Source organism: Dendropsophus ebraccatus, chromosome 4 (genome assembly GCF_027789765.1).
Source record: "Dendropsophus ebraccatus isolate aDenEbr1 chromosome 4, aDenEbr1.pat, whole genome shotgun sequence".
NCBI classification, from domain to species: domain Eukaryota; kingdom Metazoa; phylum Chordata; class Amphibia; order Anura; family Hylidae; genus Dendropsophus; species Dendropsophus ebraccatus.
The window spans coordinates 92,916,793-92,938,989 of NC_091457.1; the positions used below are offsets into that span (position 1 = coordinate 92,916,793).

The 22,197-nt window shown below is 43.1% G+C and overlaps 2 protein-coding genes across 2 annotated transcripts in view; one reads left to right on the forward strand and one right to left on the reverse strand.

The window, feature by feature from the left end:
- The window catches only part of MVD (mevalonate diphosphate decarboxylase), a 183,147-nt gene that overhangs the window by 40,470 nt on the left and 120,480 nt on the right, over window positions 1–22,197 (forward strand). The gene's annotated exons all lie outside the window — the stretch shown is intronic.
- Window positions 1,366–22,177, reverse strand: PDP2 (pyruvate dehydrogenase phosphatase catalytic subunit 2). Its single transcript, XM_069966282.1, has 2 exons — window positions 22,094–22,177; window positions 1,366–5,434 (listed from the first exon to the last, which is right to left on the reverse strand). The coding sequence occupies exon 2, from the start codon at window positions 5,367–5,369 to the stop codon at window positions 3,768–3,770; it is 1,602 nt and encodes a 533-aa protein (XP_069822383.1). The 5' UTR covers window positions 5,370–5,434; window positions 22,094–22,177; the 3' UTR covers window positions 1,366–3,767.

The following is a 22,197-nucleotide window of genomic DNA, read 5'->3' on the forward strand; positions in this document are numbered from 1 at the left end:
AAAATGGTGTTGCTGATAAATGCCGCACTTATGTTCGGCACTTATCAGCAGACCGTGGCAGTAGGATATAAAAAAAAAACACCCTACGCCAAAAAGGAGGAGTTGCTGATTAGCAGCGCACTTTCGTGCGATGCTGATCAACACTCAGCGGCGATAGGGTGCGGAAAATAGAAAAAAAAAAATTGGGAAAAAAAATATTTTTTTTACTACATTCTGAACATCCCTGTAGTGGCTGATACGTGTATTACACTTATCAGCCGCTAGGGGGCAGCAGAGCGCAAGATCCGAAAAAAGACGACGCTGGAGCCGGAAAAAGACGAAAAAAGACGACGCTGGAGCCGAAAAAAGCCGATCGGGACGTCACGGAAGAAGCCGAAGACCCGACAAGATGAAGAGGACGCCGGGAACCCGGAAGACGCCGATCAGGACCCCGGGACAGGTGAGTAATGTACAAATACCTGCTCTGGACCCCTCAGCTACCTAGCTGAGGGGTCCGGAGCAGGTATTTATTACTTGTGGGGACTTTGATCGCCGTGCACAGCTGGCTGGCCGTTCACGGCGATCGGAATGGTGGTACCGTGACCACCATTACTTTTTACAGTAATGGCGGTCGGTGCCGTCCTCGGACAGCACCGACCGCCATTTTTTTCCGGGTCATCGGGCCACCGATGGCCCGGAAAGGTTCCGATCGCCGCTATGAGCTTATCAGCCAATAGCGGCGATCGTCGGCATGGGGGGGGTTAACAACCCTCCATGCCGACAGGGAGAGATGGCCTGCTATGTATTATAGCAGGCTATCTCCCCCGATCGGGACCCGGCCGGCCGCGGCGCCCTCTTAAAGGACCCGCGTACCGGTACGTCATGGGTCCTTAAGTGACAGTGATCCATGACGTACCGGTACGACATGGGTCCTTAAGAGGTTAAGATCTCTCTCATCTAGCACTTTTAGGGTGCGTTTACACAGAAAGATTTATCTGACAGATTTTGGAAGCCAAAGCCAGGAATGGATTTGAAAAGAGGATAGATCCCAGTCTTTACTTTATGACCTGTTTAGTCTGTTCCAGGTTTTGGCTTCAAAGATCTGTCAGATAAATCTGTCTGTGTAAACGCACCAGGTTACTCTGTGAAATCTCACTTTGCCTTGTCAATGTGCCCCTCTTCTATATGACATCCCTGGGCCATGTTACCTTAGTATATGTTACTTATCGCTATAGTCTTCATTGCCATTGTTATCCTGTTGTCCAATTGCAATATACAGTGTGGAAAATAAGTATTTGATACTCTGCCAATTTTGCCACCTACAAAGAATGGAGAGGTCTCAACTAAGAGAGACAGAATCTATAGAAAACATTCCAGAAAATCACATTGTTTGATTTTTGAATAATTATTTTCCACTTTATTGCATGATATAAGTATTTGATACAATAGACAAACAGAATTTAGAATTTAGTACAGAAACCTTTGTAATTACAGAGGTCAGATGTTTCCTGTAGTTCTTGACCAGGATTGCACACACTGCAGCACGGGTTTTATCTCACTCTGCATACAGATCTTTTCCAGATCTTTCAGGTTTTGGGGTTGTCACTGGGCAACATTGAGTTTTACCTCCCTCCAAGGATTTTCTGTTGAGTTTAGGAATGGAGACTAGGCCACTCCAGGACCTTGATATGCTTCTTACTTAGTTGATTACTGATATGCTTACTTACTTAGTTGTCCTGGTTGTGTGTTCCAGGTCATTGTCATGCTGGAAGACCCAGCCACAATCCATCTTCAATGCTCTTACTGAGAGAAAGAGGTTGTTGGCCAAAATCTTGGGATACATAGCCAGATCCATCCTCCCTTCAATACCATAAAGTCTTTATGTTTCCTTTGCAGAAAAGCACCCCCAAAGCATGATGATTCCACCCCCATGCTTCTTTGTTGGGACTGTCTTCTCCAAACAGAGCAAGCAGCGTTCATACAAAAATAGGCCTGGACATGTGGTGGTGTGAGCAGGGAAACCTTGCGTGCCCTGCAGGATTTTAATCCATGACGGTGTAGTGTGTTACTGATGGTAATCTTTTAGACTTTTGTTCTTAGCATGGAACCCAATCTTGCATGGAACCCCAGATCGAGGACGACTGACAATCATCTTGTGTTTCTACCATTTTATAATAATTGCAACAACAGTTGTTGCCTTCTTACCAGGCTACTTGCCTATTGTCCTGTAGCCCATCCTAGTCTGGTGTAGGTCTACAATTTTGTCCCTAATATATTAAGAGATCTATTTGGTCTTGGCCATGGTGGAGAAGTTGAATTGTGATTAATTGTGTGTAAACAGGTGTTTTTATACAGGTAATGAGTTAAAAAGGGTGCAATTAATACAGCTAATGAGTGCAGAGTAGGAGGAAAGAAATTGTTTGAATCTCCACAGAACTGTAAGGGTATGTTCAGACTGAGCAAATGTGGCAGAATCCAGTCTTTCTCAGTTTGCCATAGCCTGTCTATGAGAGGGCATGTCAATTCTTTGCGCGGAAAGCGGCTGAAGCTGAGGCCTTTCATAGGCAGGCTATGGCACACTGAGGCAGACAGGATTCCGCGGAATTCCGCCACATTTACTCAGTGTGAACATACCCTAATGAAGTAGCTGTGCCACTACACACAGTATTTTTTGTAGGTGGGTGAACATGCAAAATCGTCAGTGTATCTTTCCCCACTATACATGTGATATACCCATCTACATCTGGGCATTGTGCATTGTTCTGGAGATGCCTTGTACTGTATGTTGCTACAATTCTGTATATTTCTCTTGTTTGGTTTTGCTTATTATATGATTTATTTTGATTGTCACTTCATGTTAATACTTTTGATATAGATTTATCCAGCGATATTATGAACTGTGATTGGAGACTTTACCATGCAGAACTGCTCAGTTACCATTGCAATTGTTATTCTGGAACCTTCCTTTAAGTGAGAACCACCAACCATTGCGAATTTGCACATAGGTGCTAAAGCCACCTAGCTTGAGGTGCACCTGTTAGGTAAAGTGTTACAAAAGGACTGTGCCTGCCTAGTTATGATCCTTTCCTCATTACCAACTCTAGAGAAATAAAATTGTTTTTAAATCAACTGGGGTTATACAAATTTGTAATTTTAAATTCTCATTCTCTATTTTTTAAAAATCACAATCCTTCTAGTACTTATCAGCTGATGTATGCTCTGCAGGATGTGGTGTATTCTGTCCAGTCTGACATGGTGCTCTCTGCTGCCACCTCTGTTGGTGACAGGAACTGTCCAGAGCAACAGAAAATCCCCTTAAAAAACCTTCACTGCTTTGAACTGTTTTTGTCATGCACAGAGGTGGCAGCAAAGAGGTGTCACACTGGAAAGAAAACATCACTTCTTGCAGGATATACAGCAGTCCTAAATATAATTTACAAATCTATATAACTGGCCCTTTCTACTTCTCCAGAGTACTCCTTTAAACCTTCAGATCACACATGACCAGCAAACCATAGATACAACATTTGCCGGAGTGTCATGTCCCTTTACGGTAGTAACCAACCCAGGGCAATTGAGGTTCATGGAGCTGTATCCTGTACTGCAGCTCAACCACTGCCTTGAGTAAGGCTAAGCTGTAGTAGCAGACACAGATATATAAAGGGGAGGACTGTGTCTGGTACTTCAGAGAATAAACCATTGAGAGAATTCACAAACATTGCCCATTGCAGAAATCCCCTTTAATTTAAGATAAAATAAAATGTATAAAATTTTAATTTGTTTCTATTTTATTCCCTCTTATTTTCTCTGTAATGAGCTTCTACAGCATTTGTGTTAAAAAAGACCACAGTAACGGCGATGTCGTCTCTGTACATCCTTGACAAGTCCTCCGGCAAACTCATCATAGCAGCCAGTCTCTCCTGCTCAATCTCTCCATTATCATTGCTGCCTATAGCATGTCGGATCAGGTGTGTGGCAACATTCTGATCCTGCATGCTAATTCTTCTTGTTCTTCTTTTAAGCAGCAAGTTGTGCATGTACCCGAGGCTGCGCTTCTCTACTGCAACTTCAGGTTCCTGTGATCGGATTTCAGAGAGGTAGTCTGCTACTAGCCTCACCACATCCTGGTTGTCAAGCATGTCCCAAAGCCCATCAGAGGCCATGACCAAGAACTTATCCTGAGGTCGTAACTTATGATAGTTAATCTCTGGTTTTGCAGTCAGATATGGCGGGGTATGGTAGTTGGCGGGATAATACTGATAGATATTCAGGGGTTCGATATTGCAAGCATTTTTTAGAACACTCTGCTGCAATTCTTCACTCCATTTAAACCGAACATCACCAAAAGCCCGAAAGGGCATTAAAATGCCTAGTAGCCGCTCATCACTCACCAGAGTCTCCTCCTCGGAGGCAGGATGCTCAGAGCGAATTCTCTCTACCTCAGATTTATTTAAAGCGTTGTGGTCAGCAGTAAGAGGCACTGCTGACCAGGCTCCATTTACTTCCTGAACGCCTAAGACAGCTCGGCAGTCCCCAGAATTAGCCACATGCAAGTTCAGCCCATCTACGTGTGAAACACAGGCAGTCGCCCCAGAAAATGCAACTTGCAGAGTGAGATTGCGGACCATCTCGTTATCGGTGGGCACTTGAGCTTCCAATGATATGTCAGAGTCCAGTCTTTGAAAGGCGTAGGACATGGCATCAGCCACGCTCATTCCAGATTCATTGTCCAGATCAATCAACTCTTGCCAATAAACTCGTAGGTGGTTGACATAGAGGGATGCAATCTCTCGGTAAATGTAGTCATTCTTATGCTTGTGCCATTGTAGTATTGGCAAAACCGGCTTCATGTGTTCTGTGGCAAGCTCAATTTCCTGCAGAGTCCCCTGTGACATCAGGGAGACTGCAATATAATAAAACAGGCGCTCACTGACAGAATGAGCACAAGCGGAGCCAGCATGGCCATCAAAAATGCCAAACATGTGACCTTTGGTCTGTAGGCAAGTGGCAGCACTCCGCCGGTCTTCACAAGGGGTGTTAGAAGCCAGAATATTGCTTTCAAACTTCAACACTGTATTTGGGTTTTTGCCATCACTATCTGGTACCTTGTGAGACTGCTCATTGGCTCTGAGGGTGTAATTGATTTGCTCTGGATGCAGCTGAAAGTGGACATCCTCTGCTGTATGCCTGTAGGAACTGTCCTGGGAGACGTTGGCTCGGTGTACTGGGTAGCACAGACATATTGGCATGACTTTCTTACCCGAATGCGTCCATCTCCATCGACTTGTCCTTTGGGTCATGCATTGTGAATACTGACATCTCCCACCTTTCAACAGGACAGTGCTTTGTTTAACAGTGCTCACTATCCATCCAGAGAAGGGTCTGGACATTATAAGTTGGCCCCAAACTACGTTGTCTTTGTAGCCTCGAGTGCAAAGAGGAATCCCAAAGATCTCTGTATAAAAAAACAAAAACAAAAAAAAAGTTATAATTTATGCTTCCTTGGTCCAATTACATAACTGCTGATTTCAGACATAGATTCTCTCACTTCTGCCTGATGCATAGAATAAAGATTTTCATATATATATATATATATATATATATATATATATATATATATATATACAGTGGTACCTTGGTTCTCGAACTGCTTGGAACTCAAACTGTATTTTCAAGGAAAGTTTGCTTTGGTTCTCAAACTCTTGCTCGGTTCTCAAACACTTTTCATGCTCCCAGTTTTGAAGTACTCGGCATCTGAATGTTTCTGTGAGTGTGGGTGGTGGGTTGTACCTGGTAAGTTTAGCACTGGTGAGGCTTCACATACAGTACAGTGTTGTATAAGATGGCTGGAGTGCATATACAGTACAGTAGTAGTACAGTGAGTGCACCACCATTTCCCATCCTGTATTGTATATGGGCCCTATTCCACAGGACGATTATCATGCAAAAAATTGTTATATTGTTCGAATTTAAACGATAATCGTTCTGTGTAATTGCAGGCAACGATCGAAAAATCGTTTGTATGTCGTTAATCGTTGATTAAGATCTGAGCCTAAAATTATCGTTAATTGTTCGCTGTAATTTCACATTCGTTCACGCAAGTTCCGCATTTGTTCACTAATCATTCAGTGTAATTGCACATTGTCCATTGTTTTGCTGGGATCAGATGGGGTAGACGATCATACTAACGATCGCAATAACGTTCGTAGTAACAATTGTATCTAACGACCATCGTTCTGTGTAATATGGTGAACGATTTCAGGCTAATGATAAACAATCTTGTTTGCGATCGTTTATCGTTAGTCGTTAAAAATCGCTCCTTGTAACAGGACCCTAAGACTGCTGGAGTGCATATACAGTACAGTAGTAGTACAGTCAGGGCACCAACATCTCCCATACTTTACAGTGTTGGGATGGGGAGACTCTATACAGTAAAGGATGAGTGAGGAGTTGGTGACTACTGGACTATAATTGCAGGTTTTGTTGAATGTTTCTTGTGTATAAAGTACTGTACAGTATAGTGCTGCTCTGTAATGTCCTGTACAGTATATTGTGCTGTTCTGTAATGTACTGTATAGTATATTGCTGCTCTGTAATGTCCTGTACAGTATATTGTGCTGTTCTGTAATGTACTGTATAGTATATTGCTGCTCTGTAATGTCCTGTACAGTATATTGTGCTGTTCTGTAATGTCCTGTACAGTATATAGTGCTGCTCTGTAATGTACTGTATAGGATAGTGCTGCTCTGTAATGTACTGTACAGTATAGTGCTGCTCTGTAATGTACTGTACAGTATAGTGCTGCTCTGTAATGTACTGTACGGTATAGTGCTGCTCTGTAATGTACTGTGCAGTATAGTGCTGTTCTGTAATGTACTGTACAGTATATAGTGCTGTTCTGTAATGTACTGTACAGTATATAGTGCTGCTCTGTAATGTCCTGTGCAGTATAGTGCTCTTCTGTAATGTACTGTACAGTATATAGTGCTGTTCTGTCCTGTACTATAGGGATTAAACTGGGCACTTTTTAATGTAATATATGGGTACTGTAGGTAATTATTTGTTGGTGCTGGAACCAATTAAACACACCTACTGTACAGCTTCCTATGGGAAGACACTGCTCTGCTCTCAAACTGCTCATTCTCAAACTGCCTTCAGGAACCAATTAAGTTCGAGAACCGAGGTACCACTGTGTGTATATATATATATATATATATATATATATATATATATATATATATTTATATATATATATATATATATATATATATATATATATATACAGGGTCGGACTGGACCACCGGGGGCCGGGGGATCCGCCCCCCTTTGAAGGGCCCTGTGCTGGAGGTGGGCCTCCTGTTCAGCCTCTCCTTATGATCAGGAGATTAGGGGGCCCTCAGCTGCCTTCCATGGTGCTCTAGTGATTAAAGAACGACAGCAGGGCCCCTTCTTTTACTCCACCACTGTAAAGCAATGGACCCCCCCTCCCCCTGCACTGTAAGTGGTACAGTCCGTCCTAATCAGCTCCTGATTGGCTCTCTTCCTGCCTGTCACTAGAGGCTCCCTCCTCCCTGCAGTAAACAAACCCTCCTGTGGCAGCAGGGACATGCTGAAAGCTGCACAAAAAAGCCACAGTAGCAGCCCCCTCCATTCCCCCTCCCCCTGCAGTCATGTCTCCCCCCTCCTGCTGCTTTGTGCTGTCGGTGCGAGTAGAAGAGGGAGAGGCTGCAGGCTGCACAGAAGAAGATGGTGGAGATGAAGACTAATGGAGGCCCTGGAGCTTCCTGCATAAAGCAGTCAGTGTGTCAGTAAGTGCATAAGTAGGTCAGTGTGTGTGAGTGTCTGTATATTTGTGTAGTCTTGTCATCTGTGTGTGTGTGTGTGTGTGTAGTGTGGCTATCTTTGTGTGTAGTGTGACTATCTGTGTGTGTAGTGTGATCAGGCCCGGATTGGTAATCTGGCGGAGCGGGCGAATGCCCGCTGGGCCGCCAGGATTACCAATCAGAGGGGCTGCTGGTCCCCCTGCAAACTAATATCAGCCCCTGCAGTGGTTGAGAGAACAGCGCTGCCGGCCACCGCGCTGTTCCCTCAGCCTCTGCTAATGGGGCTGAGCCGGCATACTCCCTCCGCCCCCTCCCCTCCAGAACACTCAAGGGCCACTCTGCCTCTTAGTTATTTCTCTATGTGTAGCAGAGGTGCCGCACAGGCACGTCTGCTACCGTCGGCTGACGTCATTTCCTGCCGCAGGGGAGCTGATTAATGGAGGACAGGGGAGAAGGAGCTGCTGCCCCCTGCAGCATAGAGTGGCTGCTGCCGACTGAGGAATCACACAGAGGGGGCCCTTGCTGCTATGAACAAACAGCACTGCTTGGTGAGAAGAAAGAAGGACTCTTAAAGACCTGTTCTTCTCACCAAGCTACAGCCAAAGCCTGCCCTCCCCCCCTGTGTAAGGACGCAACCAACTTTCCCTCCCCCCACTCAGTGACGTCATCATCTCCTTCCTGCTCTGCTGTCTGAGGGGCAGGGGAGCACCATGCTGGCTGTGAGGGAGGAGGACCTGTCAGCAGCTGGGATGGAAGGAGCTTGTCTATGAACAGTAAGTGATTGTTTCTTGTCTTATAGTGTGAGTGCAAAGTGAAACTGTGTATCTATATAGTAGTGTGTACAGTATGTGTATTGTGTGTGTAAAGGATTTCTATATGTATGTATAGTGTGTATTTATATATGATATATGTATTTACAGTATATATATATATATATATACATATATATATATGTGTGTGTGTATATATAGTGTATGCATTCCTCTGTAGTATGCTTATGATAAATGCATGTATGAATGTGCAGTAGGCATGTAGAGGCATGTAGACACATATAGAGGCCATGTTCACATGGCGTAACATACCGGCCGTTCTGTGGACGGTGTTAGAGAAGATCATTCTAGTCGGTACTGCAGTACCAGACGGATAATCTTCACTGCCGCTGAATTCGGATGCAGGCGCATCAGTGTGTGTCTGCATCCGAATTCCCTCTGCTCACAATGGAGCGTGCGTCCAGAGTCGCACGCGCCATTGTGTGAACTGACTCGGTTTTCTGTGGCCGCAGAAAACTGACATGTCAGTTTCATGCGGCGCCGCTAGGGATCCCGGCCGGAGTGTATACTATGTGTATACACTCCAGTCAAGATTCCTTAGAAAGTACCATTACGTAAGTTCCATAGTAATCATGGCCGTTGTTACAACAGCCATGATTGTTACGTAACCTACGCAGTGGGAACATGGCTTTATAATGTATATTTGTACAGATTGTGTTCATATGTGCATGTATTAAACAAAATACAAAGGACCACATCTACTTCATGCAAAAATTGTGTCTTTTTATTCTTACAGTATTATATATATTTTGTATATGCAATGTGGTAGAATATGAAAACACATGTTTTGCATGGAGGAGATGCTGTCCTAGTTTATAGTCTACTTTGTGAGAGGGATGCCAGGGGTTGGTTGTAGTGCGCCCAGCCCAAGGGAATCTGCAGTACACAGCGCGACACAAAGTGTATACTGCCTGTGGTAGACAAATTGTGCCGACATGTGACCATACACAAACTGTAGCATCAGCACAATCTGTTTAATGCCGGCTACATGTGTACATATGTATGCATGCACAGTGTGTGTTTATGATGTATGTATGTATGTATGTATGCACAATGTGTGTCTGTATGTATACATGTATGTATGCACAGTGTGTATGTATGTATGTATTTATGTATATATGTATGTATGCACAGTGTGTATGTATGTGTATATGTATGTATGCACAGTGTGTATGTATGTGTATATGTATGTATGCATGCATCGTATGTATGTGTGCACAGTGTGCGTCTGTATGCATATATGTATGTATGCACAGTGTGTATGTATGTATGTGTGCACAGTGTGTGTCTATGTATGTATGCATGCACAGTGTGTATGTATGTGTGCAGTGTGTATGTATATTTGTGTGCATGCACAGTATGTATGTGTGCACAGTGTTTGTGTGTGTATGTATGAATGTATGTATGCATGCACAGTGTGTGTGTGTTTGTCTTTATGTATGTATGTATGTATGTATGCACAGTATGTATGTATGTGTGCACATTGTGTGTTGAGTGTTTGTGATGTATGTATAGCATATGTGGTGTGTGGATGCGGGTAAGAAATACAGAGGGGACCTGATACTATAATACTATATAGAGGTGCAGAAGGGCTGGACTACTATATAGTAACACAGACTTCTTATAAGGGGGCACAGAGGGAGAAAGGTTACTGTGTTAAGCAATACACTTGAAGATGATGCTGGAGCAAGGATCCTAAATTGTTTGTCTGGTAGATCTTGCAGGGAGGTGTCATGGCTGGAGAAGTCTTCATGATAGCCAAGCAAGAAAAAGAGAACAACTTCATCAAAAACGTCACTTGCTATTCATGCACAGAAAACACCTCCTGTGAGTCACTGGATGTAACTGCACTATAATTACTCCTTTTTAAATCATCCTTTTTATTACCAGCTAAAGTGTAAATCAGTCAGAGCAGGCCGGGGCAGGAGGTGCAGCTGGGGCTCTGCTCTACCTCTCACACTTCAGCTGGTAATGATTATAAAAGTTTATGTAGGACTAAAGGTCCTGTCACTTATATCTCCCTCGCACCTGTATGCCGGGATCTACAACACTGTACGTGGTATGGACCACTCTTATTCCCTTTAAGAGCACAGACATACCTAATCCATTGTGGATTTGGTGCATCTGAAATACATAAATATGCAACATCAAATCCACAGCAGATTATGTTGTTTTTTATGTGTTGATGGTAAGGTTCATGTATTTAATGAAGTAGTGAGTAATGAGCAGAATTCGCTACAGCCTGTATAGCACACTGCTGTCTATAATATATTGGGGAGCATATATTATGTGGGCTGCTGAGGTTTGAGTGCCAGGGCTGATTTTAAGTCCCAGTCCGGCCCTGAGTGTGATTATGTGTGTGTAGTGTGACTATATGTGTGTGTAGTGTGACTATCTGTGTGTGTCTGTGTAGTGTGACTATCTGCGTGTGTAGTGTGGCTATCTGTGTCTGTAGTGTGACTGTGTGTGTCTGTGTAGTGTGGCTATCTGTGTGTGTAGTGTGACTATCTGTGTGTGTCTGTGTAGTGTGACTATCTGCGTGTGTAGTGTGGCTATCTGTGTCTGTAGTGTGACTGTGTGTGTCTGTGTAGTGTGGCTATCTGTGTGTGTAGTGTGACTATCTGTGTGTGTGGCTGTGTGTGTAGTGTGGCTATCTGTGTGTGTAGTGTGGCTATCTGTGTGTGTAGTGTGGCTATCTGTCTGTGTAGTGTGGCTATCTGTCTGTGTAGTGTGGCCATCTGTGTGTGTAGTGTGGCTATCTGTCTGTGTAGTGTGGCTATCTGTGTGTAGTGTGGCTGTGTGTAGTGTGGTTGGCTGTGTGTGTAGTGTGGCTATCTGTGTGTGTCTGTGTAGTGTGGCTATCTGTGTGTGTGTACTGTGGCTATCTGTGTGTTTAGTGTGGCTATCTGTGTGTGTCTGTGTAGTGTGGCTATCTGTGTGTGTGTAGTGTGGCTATCTGCGTGTGTGTAGTGTGGCTATCTGTGTGTGTAGTGTGACTGTGTGTGTAGTGTGACTGTGTGTGGTGTGGCTATCTGTGTGTGGTGCGGCTGTGTGTAGTGTGACTATCTGTGTGTGTAGTGTGGCTATCTGTGTGTCTGTGTAGTGTGGCTATCTGTGTGTGTGTCTGTAGTGTGGCTATCTGTGTGTCTGTGTAGTGTGGCTATCTGTGTGTCTGTGTGTGTCTGTGTAGTGTGGCTATGTGTGTGTAGTGTGGCTATCTGTGTGTGTGTGTGTGTCTGTGTAGTGTGGCTATCTGTGTGTCTGTGTAGTGTGGCTATCTGTGTGTGTGTAGCGTGGCTATCTGTGTGTGTAGTGTGGCTATCTGTGTGTGTGTGTGTCTGTTTAGTGTGGCTGTCTGTGTAGTGTGGCCATCTGTGTGTGTGTGTCTGTGTAGTGTGGCTATCTGTATAGTGTGGCTATCTGTGTGTGTATAGTGTGGCTATCTGTGTGTGTGTAGTGTGGCTATCTGTGTGTGTGGCTATCTGTGTGTGTGTAGTGTGGCTATATGTGTGTTTCTGTGTAGTGTGTGTGTGTGTGTGTGTCTGTGCAGTGTGGCTATCTGTGTGTGTCTGTGTAGTGTGGCTATATGTGTGTGTGTGGCTATCTGTGTGTGTAGTGTGGCTATCTGTGTGTGTGTGTGTGTGTGCACACCTATTATGTATATAAGGGGACCTGGTGTAAAGGGAAACTGTCTCAGTCGCCCCCGGCAACCAATCAGATTCCACCTTTCATTTTCCAAAGAGTCTGTTAGGTGGAATCTGATTGGTTGCTAGGGGCAACTGAGCCAGTTTCACTTTACACCATGTTTGATAAATCTCCCCCATAGTGTATATTATATAATGTAGTTCTATGGATGTTTATTGAGAGACGCTATCCTATTTCCTATAGATGTTATTATAGCTGGATGCAGTGTGCATGTAGACTGTACAGATAAGCGTATAGACTGTATGTAGTAACACATAGATGAGAGAGAGTGTATATACTCTCTATATACTTCTATGTAGGGTCTATACCTGCACTCTGCATACATTTATAATAAACCAGAAATCTTCAATGTAAATAGCATCGGTCTGCTGCTGCAGCATCAGGTGACATGGTTCATGTCGGCTGATCGTTGTCTTCTATTACACAAGACGATTGTCGGCCGTAACGTCCGATATTGGACAAATACGGCCGATAATCGTTCTGTGCAATAGGGCCTTAAGAGCCGAGTAGTGCCCTTAAAGTATGTGTCTGTGTGTGTGATTAGATGTATGTATGGAAGGTGTGCGTGTGTGTGTCTGTGTATCTTTGTATGATTAGATGTATGTATGTAAGGTGTGTGTATCTCAGTATATGTGCATGTGTACAATGTCAGATTATTCCTTAATCCAAATGTACTATCAGATTTATGTAAAAAAGAATTAGCACACTGTACTAACATGAAAGGTTTGGCATCAGTTATGTTCAGTATATGTATGTAGGGTGGGCCCCAAGAATCAATTTCCCTGGTGGGCCCAGGGACCCCAGGCCGACACTGTATATATATATATATATATCTATATATATCAGCCTCCTCTATGAGTAATTTTAGAAAAAATTTCCTTGACAACCCTCGCTTTACCGGTCATGACACCATACACGCTGAATGAAACCTTTTTAAGTTACTTATTTATTTTTAAGAATCTTAGAATGAAATGAAGTAGCCATTCATTATAGTTAATAGATCTGTTCTGCAGATAGTAGCACACTTATTAGGCTTAGATACAGCAGTGTCAGGCATGACTGGACTAGTTTCAGCCACTTAGCAGATAGGATCTCACATAATATGCTTAGCTACATTGCAGACAGTATTAAACATTATAGGTAGTGATGAGTGAATACTGTTCGATCAAATAGATATTCGATTGAATAGTGAGATATTCGAATATTCGATATTCGTACAAATATCCTGCGAATATTCGATAAATATTCGATAAGCGTTCAAATCCCCCAGCTTCCGGTTTCACCCTCCAAATGGTCAAATAGATGCTTTTCACTAATCGAATACTTGTTCCCATAGACTTTAATGGGATCGAATATTCGAATATTTGCGGGATTTTCGTACGAATATCGAATATTCGAATATCTCACTATTCGCTCATCACTAATTGTAGGCTTTTATAGGAATTTCATACCACCATTCAAGTAAATTGTTGTCAGCAGCTCATACACGTTTTTACAGGGAGAGGTGTAGCTGACTATTGATGACTTCTAGGCTAGCAAAAAGTCTGTAGCAGCCCCTTTGACGAATAATGGCCTAAATAAATAGGACTTTAAATGGGGTATCAGTTGATTAATTTTTTTCCAGACACAGTGCCACTCTTCATGCGTGGTATACCACTTTATGCGTGGTATTGCAGTTCCATTCCATTGAGGTGAATAAAGCCAAGTTGTAATACCACAAACAACCTGAGATTAAGTGTGGTGCTCTTTTTGGAAGAAAACAGCTACGTTTCTCTAACACTGGATAACCCCTTTAACCCTTTAAGGACATGGCCCATTTTCGTTTTTACGTTTTCGGTTTTTCCTCCTTGTGTTTAAAAGGTCATAGCACTTGCATTTTTCCACCTAGAAACCCACATGACCCCTTATTTTTTGCTTCACTAATTGTACTTTGCAATGACAGGCTGAATTTTTGCATAAAGTACACTGCGAAACCAGAAAAAAATTCAAAGTGTGGTGAAATTGAAAAAAAAAACGCATTTCTTTTATTTGGGGGAAATGTGTTTTTGCGCCATTCGCCCTGTGGTAAAACTGACTTGTTATATATGTTCCTCAAGTCGTTACGATTAAAACGATATATAACATGTATAACTTATATTGTATCTGATGGCCTGTAAAAAATTCAAACCGTTGTTAACCAATATACGTGCCTTAAAATCGCTCCATTCCCAGGCTTATAGCGCTTTTATCCTTTGGTCTATGGGGCTGTGCGAGGTGTCATTTTTTGCGCCATGATGTGATCTTTCTATCGGTACCTTGATTGCGCATATACGACTTTTTGATCGCTTTATATTACATTTTTTCTGGATTTGATGCGACCAAAAATGCGCAATTTTGCACTTTGGGATTTTTTTGCGCTGACGCCGTTTACCGTACGAGATCAGGAATGTGATTAATAGTTCGGGCGATTACGCACGGGGCGATAGCAAACATGTTTATTTATTTATTTATTTGTTTACTTTTATTTAAAACCTGGGAAAAGGGGGGTGATTCAGACTTTTATTAGGGGAGGGGGCTTTTTACTATTAACAACACTTTATTTATTTTTTTTACACATATACTAGAAGCCCCCCTGGGGGACTTCTAGTATATACACTTGGATCTCTCATAGAGATCTCTGCAGCATAGATATGCTGCAGAGATCCATGAGATCGGCACTCGTTTGCTTTCGGCTGCTGCAGCCGAAAACGAACGAGTGCCGAGCCGAGGACGGCGCCATCTTGGACGCGTCCCCGGCCGGCATCAGTAACGGAGATCGCTCCTCCGGGACAAGGTCCCGGAGGAGCGATCTCCCCCACTAGACACCAGGGAAACGTTGCCTCCGGTAATCGGAGGCAGCTGTCAACTTTGACAGCTGCCTCCGATTAGCTAATTAGCGGGCACGGCGATCAGACCGTGCCCGCTAATAGCAGCGGTCCCGGGCTACTCGCGGCACCCGGGATCGCGGCACTTCAAAGCGGCGGCCCCGCTTTGAAGTGCTAGTGCGGACATATGACGTACCGGTACGTCATATGTCCTTAAGAGGTTAAGTAATACATTCTATGTAGCCCTATGTTGACCTGTATCATTATTATTTAGGCCAAAATAGATGCAAGAAAAAGGTATTTGTCTGCAATATTCAATGTCTCTTAAGAAAAAGCTAGTTTCAGGAAAGGTGGGTGCACTATGTCTCCATGAATCTGTCTCAACTACAAGGATCACACTGTGCTTATGCAAATATTTCAGCAGTGTTGCACATAAGTACATGAGTATAAGCACATTATAAGCAGTTGCTCGGGTTCAGCGGGAATTCATCTGTGTAATATTTGTCTTTACTGCACTGGAAAAGCAGACAAATCACACAAAGCACTGTCCGATCAGTCATTTCATGTATCCGTGCATTTATCTAAATTCCATCTCAGACCAGTTCCAGCCTCTATTGATGAAATGTTATATGGTAAAAACATGAGAAATATACAGTTTTACTAAACACTATCTAAAGACATGTGGGGCTCAGGCAGGGGTGGACACAGACAGGGCCCCTGTGCAAAAAATGTGTTTGGGCCCCCATAACCTATTAGTTTCAACATCTTTATGCCTTAAAGGCGCACACATTTGTACGCCTGGGTATCCGGTACATGTGTCCTGGCTTCTCAGGAGGGCCCTACAGCACAGATGCCAGGGCCCACTAAAGGACTGTGCCGCAGTCTGTGCAGGCCGCAGTGTGGGACTGGGGTACCTGTGGCCCACCAATAGAACTGATCATGGGGGGCACCCAAATAAAGAACCTGTCGGAAGCGACATGCTTACCTGGTCCCATCCTATACTGATGTATCTGTGACCACAACTCCTGGAACAACAATAACTAGAACTCTCAGAATGCCTTACAAAATAACTACAACTCCTAGTTCTGAGAATGCTGGGAGTTGTAGTTTCCAAGGGGACAACCCCTTGAGTTGTCTGCTCATTTGTACTTCAAATCCTGAGGGCTGCAGACTGCAGTAAATGCTGGGAGTTGTAGTGTTAGCAGCTGTTGTACTTGGAGGGTCCTGGGTGCATTGCACATTGGATGCTGTGCGAGGGATCAGAATATATAGCTCAGAGTGTGGAAGTGACCCCAGAACAGCAGTAATAGGGGGTAGAACAAAGGGGCCCTTAATCACTGGTGGGCCACAGGTGGGATACATGTGCTGTATGTGGCTGCTTAGGGGGGATACATGTACTGTATGTGGCTGCACAGGTGGGATACATGAACTGTATGTGGCTGCACAGGTGGGATACATGTACTGTATGTAGCTGCTTAGGTGGGATACATGTACTGTATGTGGCTGCACAGGTGGGATACATGTACTGTATGTAGCTGCTTAGGTGGGATACATGTACTGTATGTGGCTGCACAGGTGGGATACATGTACTGTATGTGGCTGCACAGGTGGGATACATGTAATGTATGTGGCTGCACAGGTGGGATACATGTACTGTATGTGGCTGCTTAGGGGAGACACTTTTATTGTATGTGGCTAAAAGAGAAAAACAACCATGCTGCAGGAAGGAGGGGGGCAGCATGGTTGGCTGGTTCTTTATGACTTGTTCTCTGTTTATAGTCTGTTTCTGACTTTGGCTTCAAATCTTTGGCAAATAATCTGTCAGATAATCTTTCTGTGTAAATGGACCTGTAGATTATATTATGGGCAGTTCAGGTGGCTGTCCAGGGCTCCCAGGGGGCCATGGTCCATACTGCCCATACTCCCTGCAGCCCCCAATCTGGGAATTCCCAGGGGAGCACCACTACCCGGTAAGCAATCGGCTTGTCCGCTTTTCATTCTTCTTTTAGGACACAGTCCAGGTATAATTGTCCTGGTCTCCATTTAAAGCCATTTAAACTATTAGTGTGTGAGGAAACAAAATATACAAACATGCAGATGTTGCCATTGAAAAGATTAAGGCTATGTGCACATATCGTATTTTCGTCTGCATTTTGTCCAGTATTTTAGTCAGAACCAGGATTAGAATTGACAGAAAAAAATAATAATGCAAAGATGAACTTTGCATTGAACAGTTGAACTTCTTGGAATATTCTCTAACCCAGCATATATCTATGTACACTTCCTACATACAGTAGGGACTGGGAGCTTGCATTCATTTCAATCTTACCACTTGAGGCAGTAGAGAGAGGAATGTGATGGGTGACTGAGTTCATCCCTTCCCCCTCCTCCTCCTCCTCAGCTGATTACATGTATGTGTACAGTTCAGCAGTCTAGCCTTCTAATATAATACTTCTCATAGGAATCTTATCTACAGCGCAATAAAAAAAGAAGAAAAATACACTTTTGCTGAAAAAGAGAGCATGCTAGAGTCTAGAGCTAGAGGAATTTTCCATTCATAACTCTTTTTAAAGGGCAACACCAGCAAAAAAAAATTTTCTTTAAAATCAACTGGTGTGAGAAAGTAATGTACTTTTATAAAAAAATCTCAAGTCTTTCTGTACTAATCAGCTTCTGTATGTCATAGACACAGACATAGATATGTCGGACATACAGCAGCTGATAAGTACTAGAAGACTTGAGATTTATCCATAGAAGTAAATTACAAATCTCTGGCACCTTAAGGCTATGTTCACACTACGTAAAACTACGGCCGTAGTTTTGCGGTGTGTAAAATAGCCTTACTTTCAATGGCATCCCGGCCAGAGCTTACACACATCGTATGCGCTCCGGACGGGATCCCATCCGGCGCCGGAAAAAACTGACAGGTCAGTTTTCTGCGCCCGGAATCGAGTGAGTTCCGCCACAGAAAAGCCTTTCAGTTCACACAGAGAAGCGAGCGGCTCCGGCCGCTCGCTTCACTGTGGGCTATGGGAAGCTCTGATGCGGGCGCGCGCTGATGCGCCCGTATCAAAGCTCTGCAGCTGCAAAGATCACTCGGACGGTACTTAAGTACCGGTTGGGATGATCCGGGCTAAGACCGGCCATTCCGTGACCCGGCCGGGGTCACGGAACGGCCGGGTGTTCACGTAATGTGAACATAGCCTAAGACACCAGCTGATTTGAAGGGAAAAAAAAGACGCTGAAGTAACCCTTTTTATATAGAAGACCCATTCAGGTATAATCCTTTAAACTTGAACTAACAAAGTTCTTGATGGGCTGAATGTTTGCTAAACTTTATGGCAGCTACAATTATGTTCAACTTATTAGCTAAAGGCTTTTTTGACAGAATTCATTGTTGAGGTCATGGATATGGTTTACAATGATTGAAAAAAAAAAAGTGCCCAATGTGAGCACCAATCACCACGTCTTTAAAGCTTCACCCCCGGCCTGGTACCCATGAATAGATCGGCGTCATACACAGGAACCACGGTGGGAATCAAAAAAAGGACCGTGGCACAGACTTCTCCGCACCGGCACCGTTCTATACATGGATAATACTTAAAGCTAATGTACCTTATTGTACAATCGCTTTATGGAGCTCAGTAATCATGTGCAGAACCGCACAAGCAGCTCTAAACTATAATATCTCAGTCACATTATCCCTATTACGTGGGGGCATCTCAAAGCTATGAAATCACTGATCGCTGTATCTATTGTGTTGTTTTCACATTCATGTTCGGAATGTGTTACAAATAGAGATGAGTGGATTTACAGTAATAACGAGGCACTTAGCACTTAGTTATCTCTGCATTTTGCATCAGCCGCCTGCCCGGGTGCTGGAAAAAGCTAGATCCAGTCCTGGGAAACTTCTCCCGGATCCAGCTTTTCCAGGAGCGGCACAAAGCTCTTTGTGTCATTATTACTATAAATTCGTTCATTTCTAGTTAAGAACAAGGTCAAAATCATACCCCTATTTCTTACCCAATAGCTGTGCAATGTTGCTGATAATCCAGCCAATATCACATGGATATTGGGGAAGAAACAGGGGTGTTGTTTTGATTGCTTTCCAAACGCGGATGTAGAAACACAACACAGCCTATTTGACCTAATGATTGTGAATAGAGGCCTAAGAGATGGGTCACACATTTAGGTTTTTAATTGCAAATAATGATTGTGAAGCAAGAAATAGCTCATAAATAGAGGAAATGAAATACTCACTCATCTTGACAAATCCCCCTATCTTTATATTCAATGATTGCAGTAAAAATTTGAAAGTGTGAAGATACCCTGTAAGAGTCATTTAAGACGGGCCGATATGTGACCATCTATAGCCGCAAACAAGCACCGATCAGCGCTTGCTTGCAGTGCCTTAACATGCGTTGTTATCTGCGGCAAATCTGTTTACACAGATACATGTGCGTCTGATAACAAGTTAAAAGTTAAACAAAAGTTAAATTCAGTCGACAAGTGGGCGTTTGCTCGCTCGTCATCTGATCTCTGGCACTTTTACACAGGCCAATTATTGGCTAAATGGTGTTCCTAGGAATGCTTGTTAGTGATTATTAGCCTGTGTAAAATGGCCTTAAGACATATACAAAATGAAAGCCCAAAAATAGGCAGAGTGTGATAACAATTGGTCAGGCTGTCTCTACAATGGGTACCTTGTCTACAGTGTAAAAGACTATGGGGGAAAGAAAACAGTCATTCGTGCACACATTGTTCAAATAAATAAAAACTTTGTCAAATATATATATACATATATATATATATATATATATATATATATATATATATATATATATTTTTTTTTTTTTTTTTCTCCGTTTACCGATGTGTGTCTGTACATATCTATATAAGCTATAAAATGATTGCTTATTAAAGGGGTAGTTCCATCAGGACAGGTTATGCCCTATCTATGCACATACACAGCCCAATGATCGGATTTAGTAGGCCCTTGTTCTTGAGATTGCAGGAGGCCCACCATAGGGGTCAGAATAAGGCAAATACATTTTTAAAGGTTTTTTTTAGATTAAAACATAAATATACAAATTGGATACTGCTGAAGTCGTACTGACCTGAAGAATAAAGACAGCATGCCAGTTTTACTGCCCAACTAACAGCCCCCCCCCTTCCCCGGGAAGTTGCAGAATTCCTCCGTAATGTTATATACAGTATGTATATATGTATATGTGTGTGTATATATATATATATATATATATATATATATATATATATATATATATATATATATATATATATATATATATATATATATATACATATATATTTGGCTTTGCATTATATTTTATGGTAAAATTAAAGGTGGCATTTAAAAATATATTTGGTTATGTAAAAAAAAAACTAGTCCTGATATGGCTCTGGTATTGTAAGATTACACTAAAACACTGCAGCAACAAAGTGTGAACACATGATAAAACAAGAATTATGTTTCCAAGTCATTAACGGTTTTATTTTCTTTTACCAGAAACTAAGATTTGGAAATTGTATGTGCACCTCCTAAATAGACCATGTACATGATAATTATGATGACTGTTCTAGGTTTGTCTAAAATAGTCACATGATGAGGAAATAACTTCTGTAGTGTTGTGAAAAATCCCAGCCATGCCGTCATAATGAGGACAAAATATTGCTCAATAATTCAGACACATTTTTAAAAATAAAAGAGCTTTAAAGAGGACCTGTCACCCCCCGTGCCGGGGTGACAGGCTTCCGACCCCCCGTTAGAGCCCCCTATACTCACCTGATCCCGCCGGGTCCCGCTTCCTGAGCCGGTCGGGTCACGGAGATATCAGCTCCCGAAGCCCGGCACGCACGCTGACAGCAGAGTCTGAATGCCCATAGAGAATGACGGAGCATCGGACTCCCCATTCATTCTCTATGGGCGTCTGACTCTGCTGTCAGCGCGCCGGGCTTCGGGAGCTAATAACTCCATGACCCGACCGACTCAGGAAGCGGGACCCGGCAGGATCACGTGAGTATAGGGAGCTCTAACGGGGGTCCAGAGCCTGTCACCCCGGCACGGGGGGTGACAGGTATCCTTTAATGAGATTAGCCGTAAGTGGCCCATGCCAATGAAGGTTATATGGCAGCACATAGGTACAGATAGTATGTAGCCATATAGATCTTTATAGATGTCAATTCTTTTAGCGGACGGCGGAATTTGCACAACCATAGAATGGAGTCTATGGCACAGGCACGTGGGCGCGAGCGACGCAATCCGCAACAGATTATATGCCCCTACTCTGTAGTGTGAACCCACCCTAACAGTAGATGCGGTAATTCTCTCCAAGAAGTGATGATCGGAGGTGTATGAAGGCTGAGTAAAGCCTCAGGTACCTCTAGAGCAGCCCTATTGATGCTCAGTATAAAGCGGCAATATATATGATCATGGATCCTAGTAGCCTTACTGGTGTATTATATTAGAGAACAATTACAGTATAGCATAGAATTATGTGTCATGTAAATAACATACATTGAGAGTCCCCATTCTGTATACATAACACATGCAGCTGCTGATGACATAACATAACAAGGAAGACTTCTACAGAAATAGTCAGCCATTGAATACTGTCAAGTTCCCATAGAGGCGGAGATCTGTATGTTCTAGTTCTATAGTGGATCGGATACACAGTATGATTGTAAGCTTCCATTCCTGCAGACCTCCCCTTTCTATGGGGTGACTACACATGCCTGCTGTAATGCTACGTCCCTTACTAGTCCACTTTACAGGAAAATCCTATATTATTACATCTTGTATAGTGGGCTAGACCCTATATTATTACATCTTGTATAAAAATGCTAGATGCTCACACAAGTTTGACCTAAAACTACATAATGTGAATTTCCTTACCAGCTGGGTGACAATATGGAGGCTGCCAGTGTTCTTAGTGCTCTGCTCTCTCACACTGCTGATTCGAGAACAGGATTGGAAGTGGTAGCCGAGCCCTAATGTCC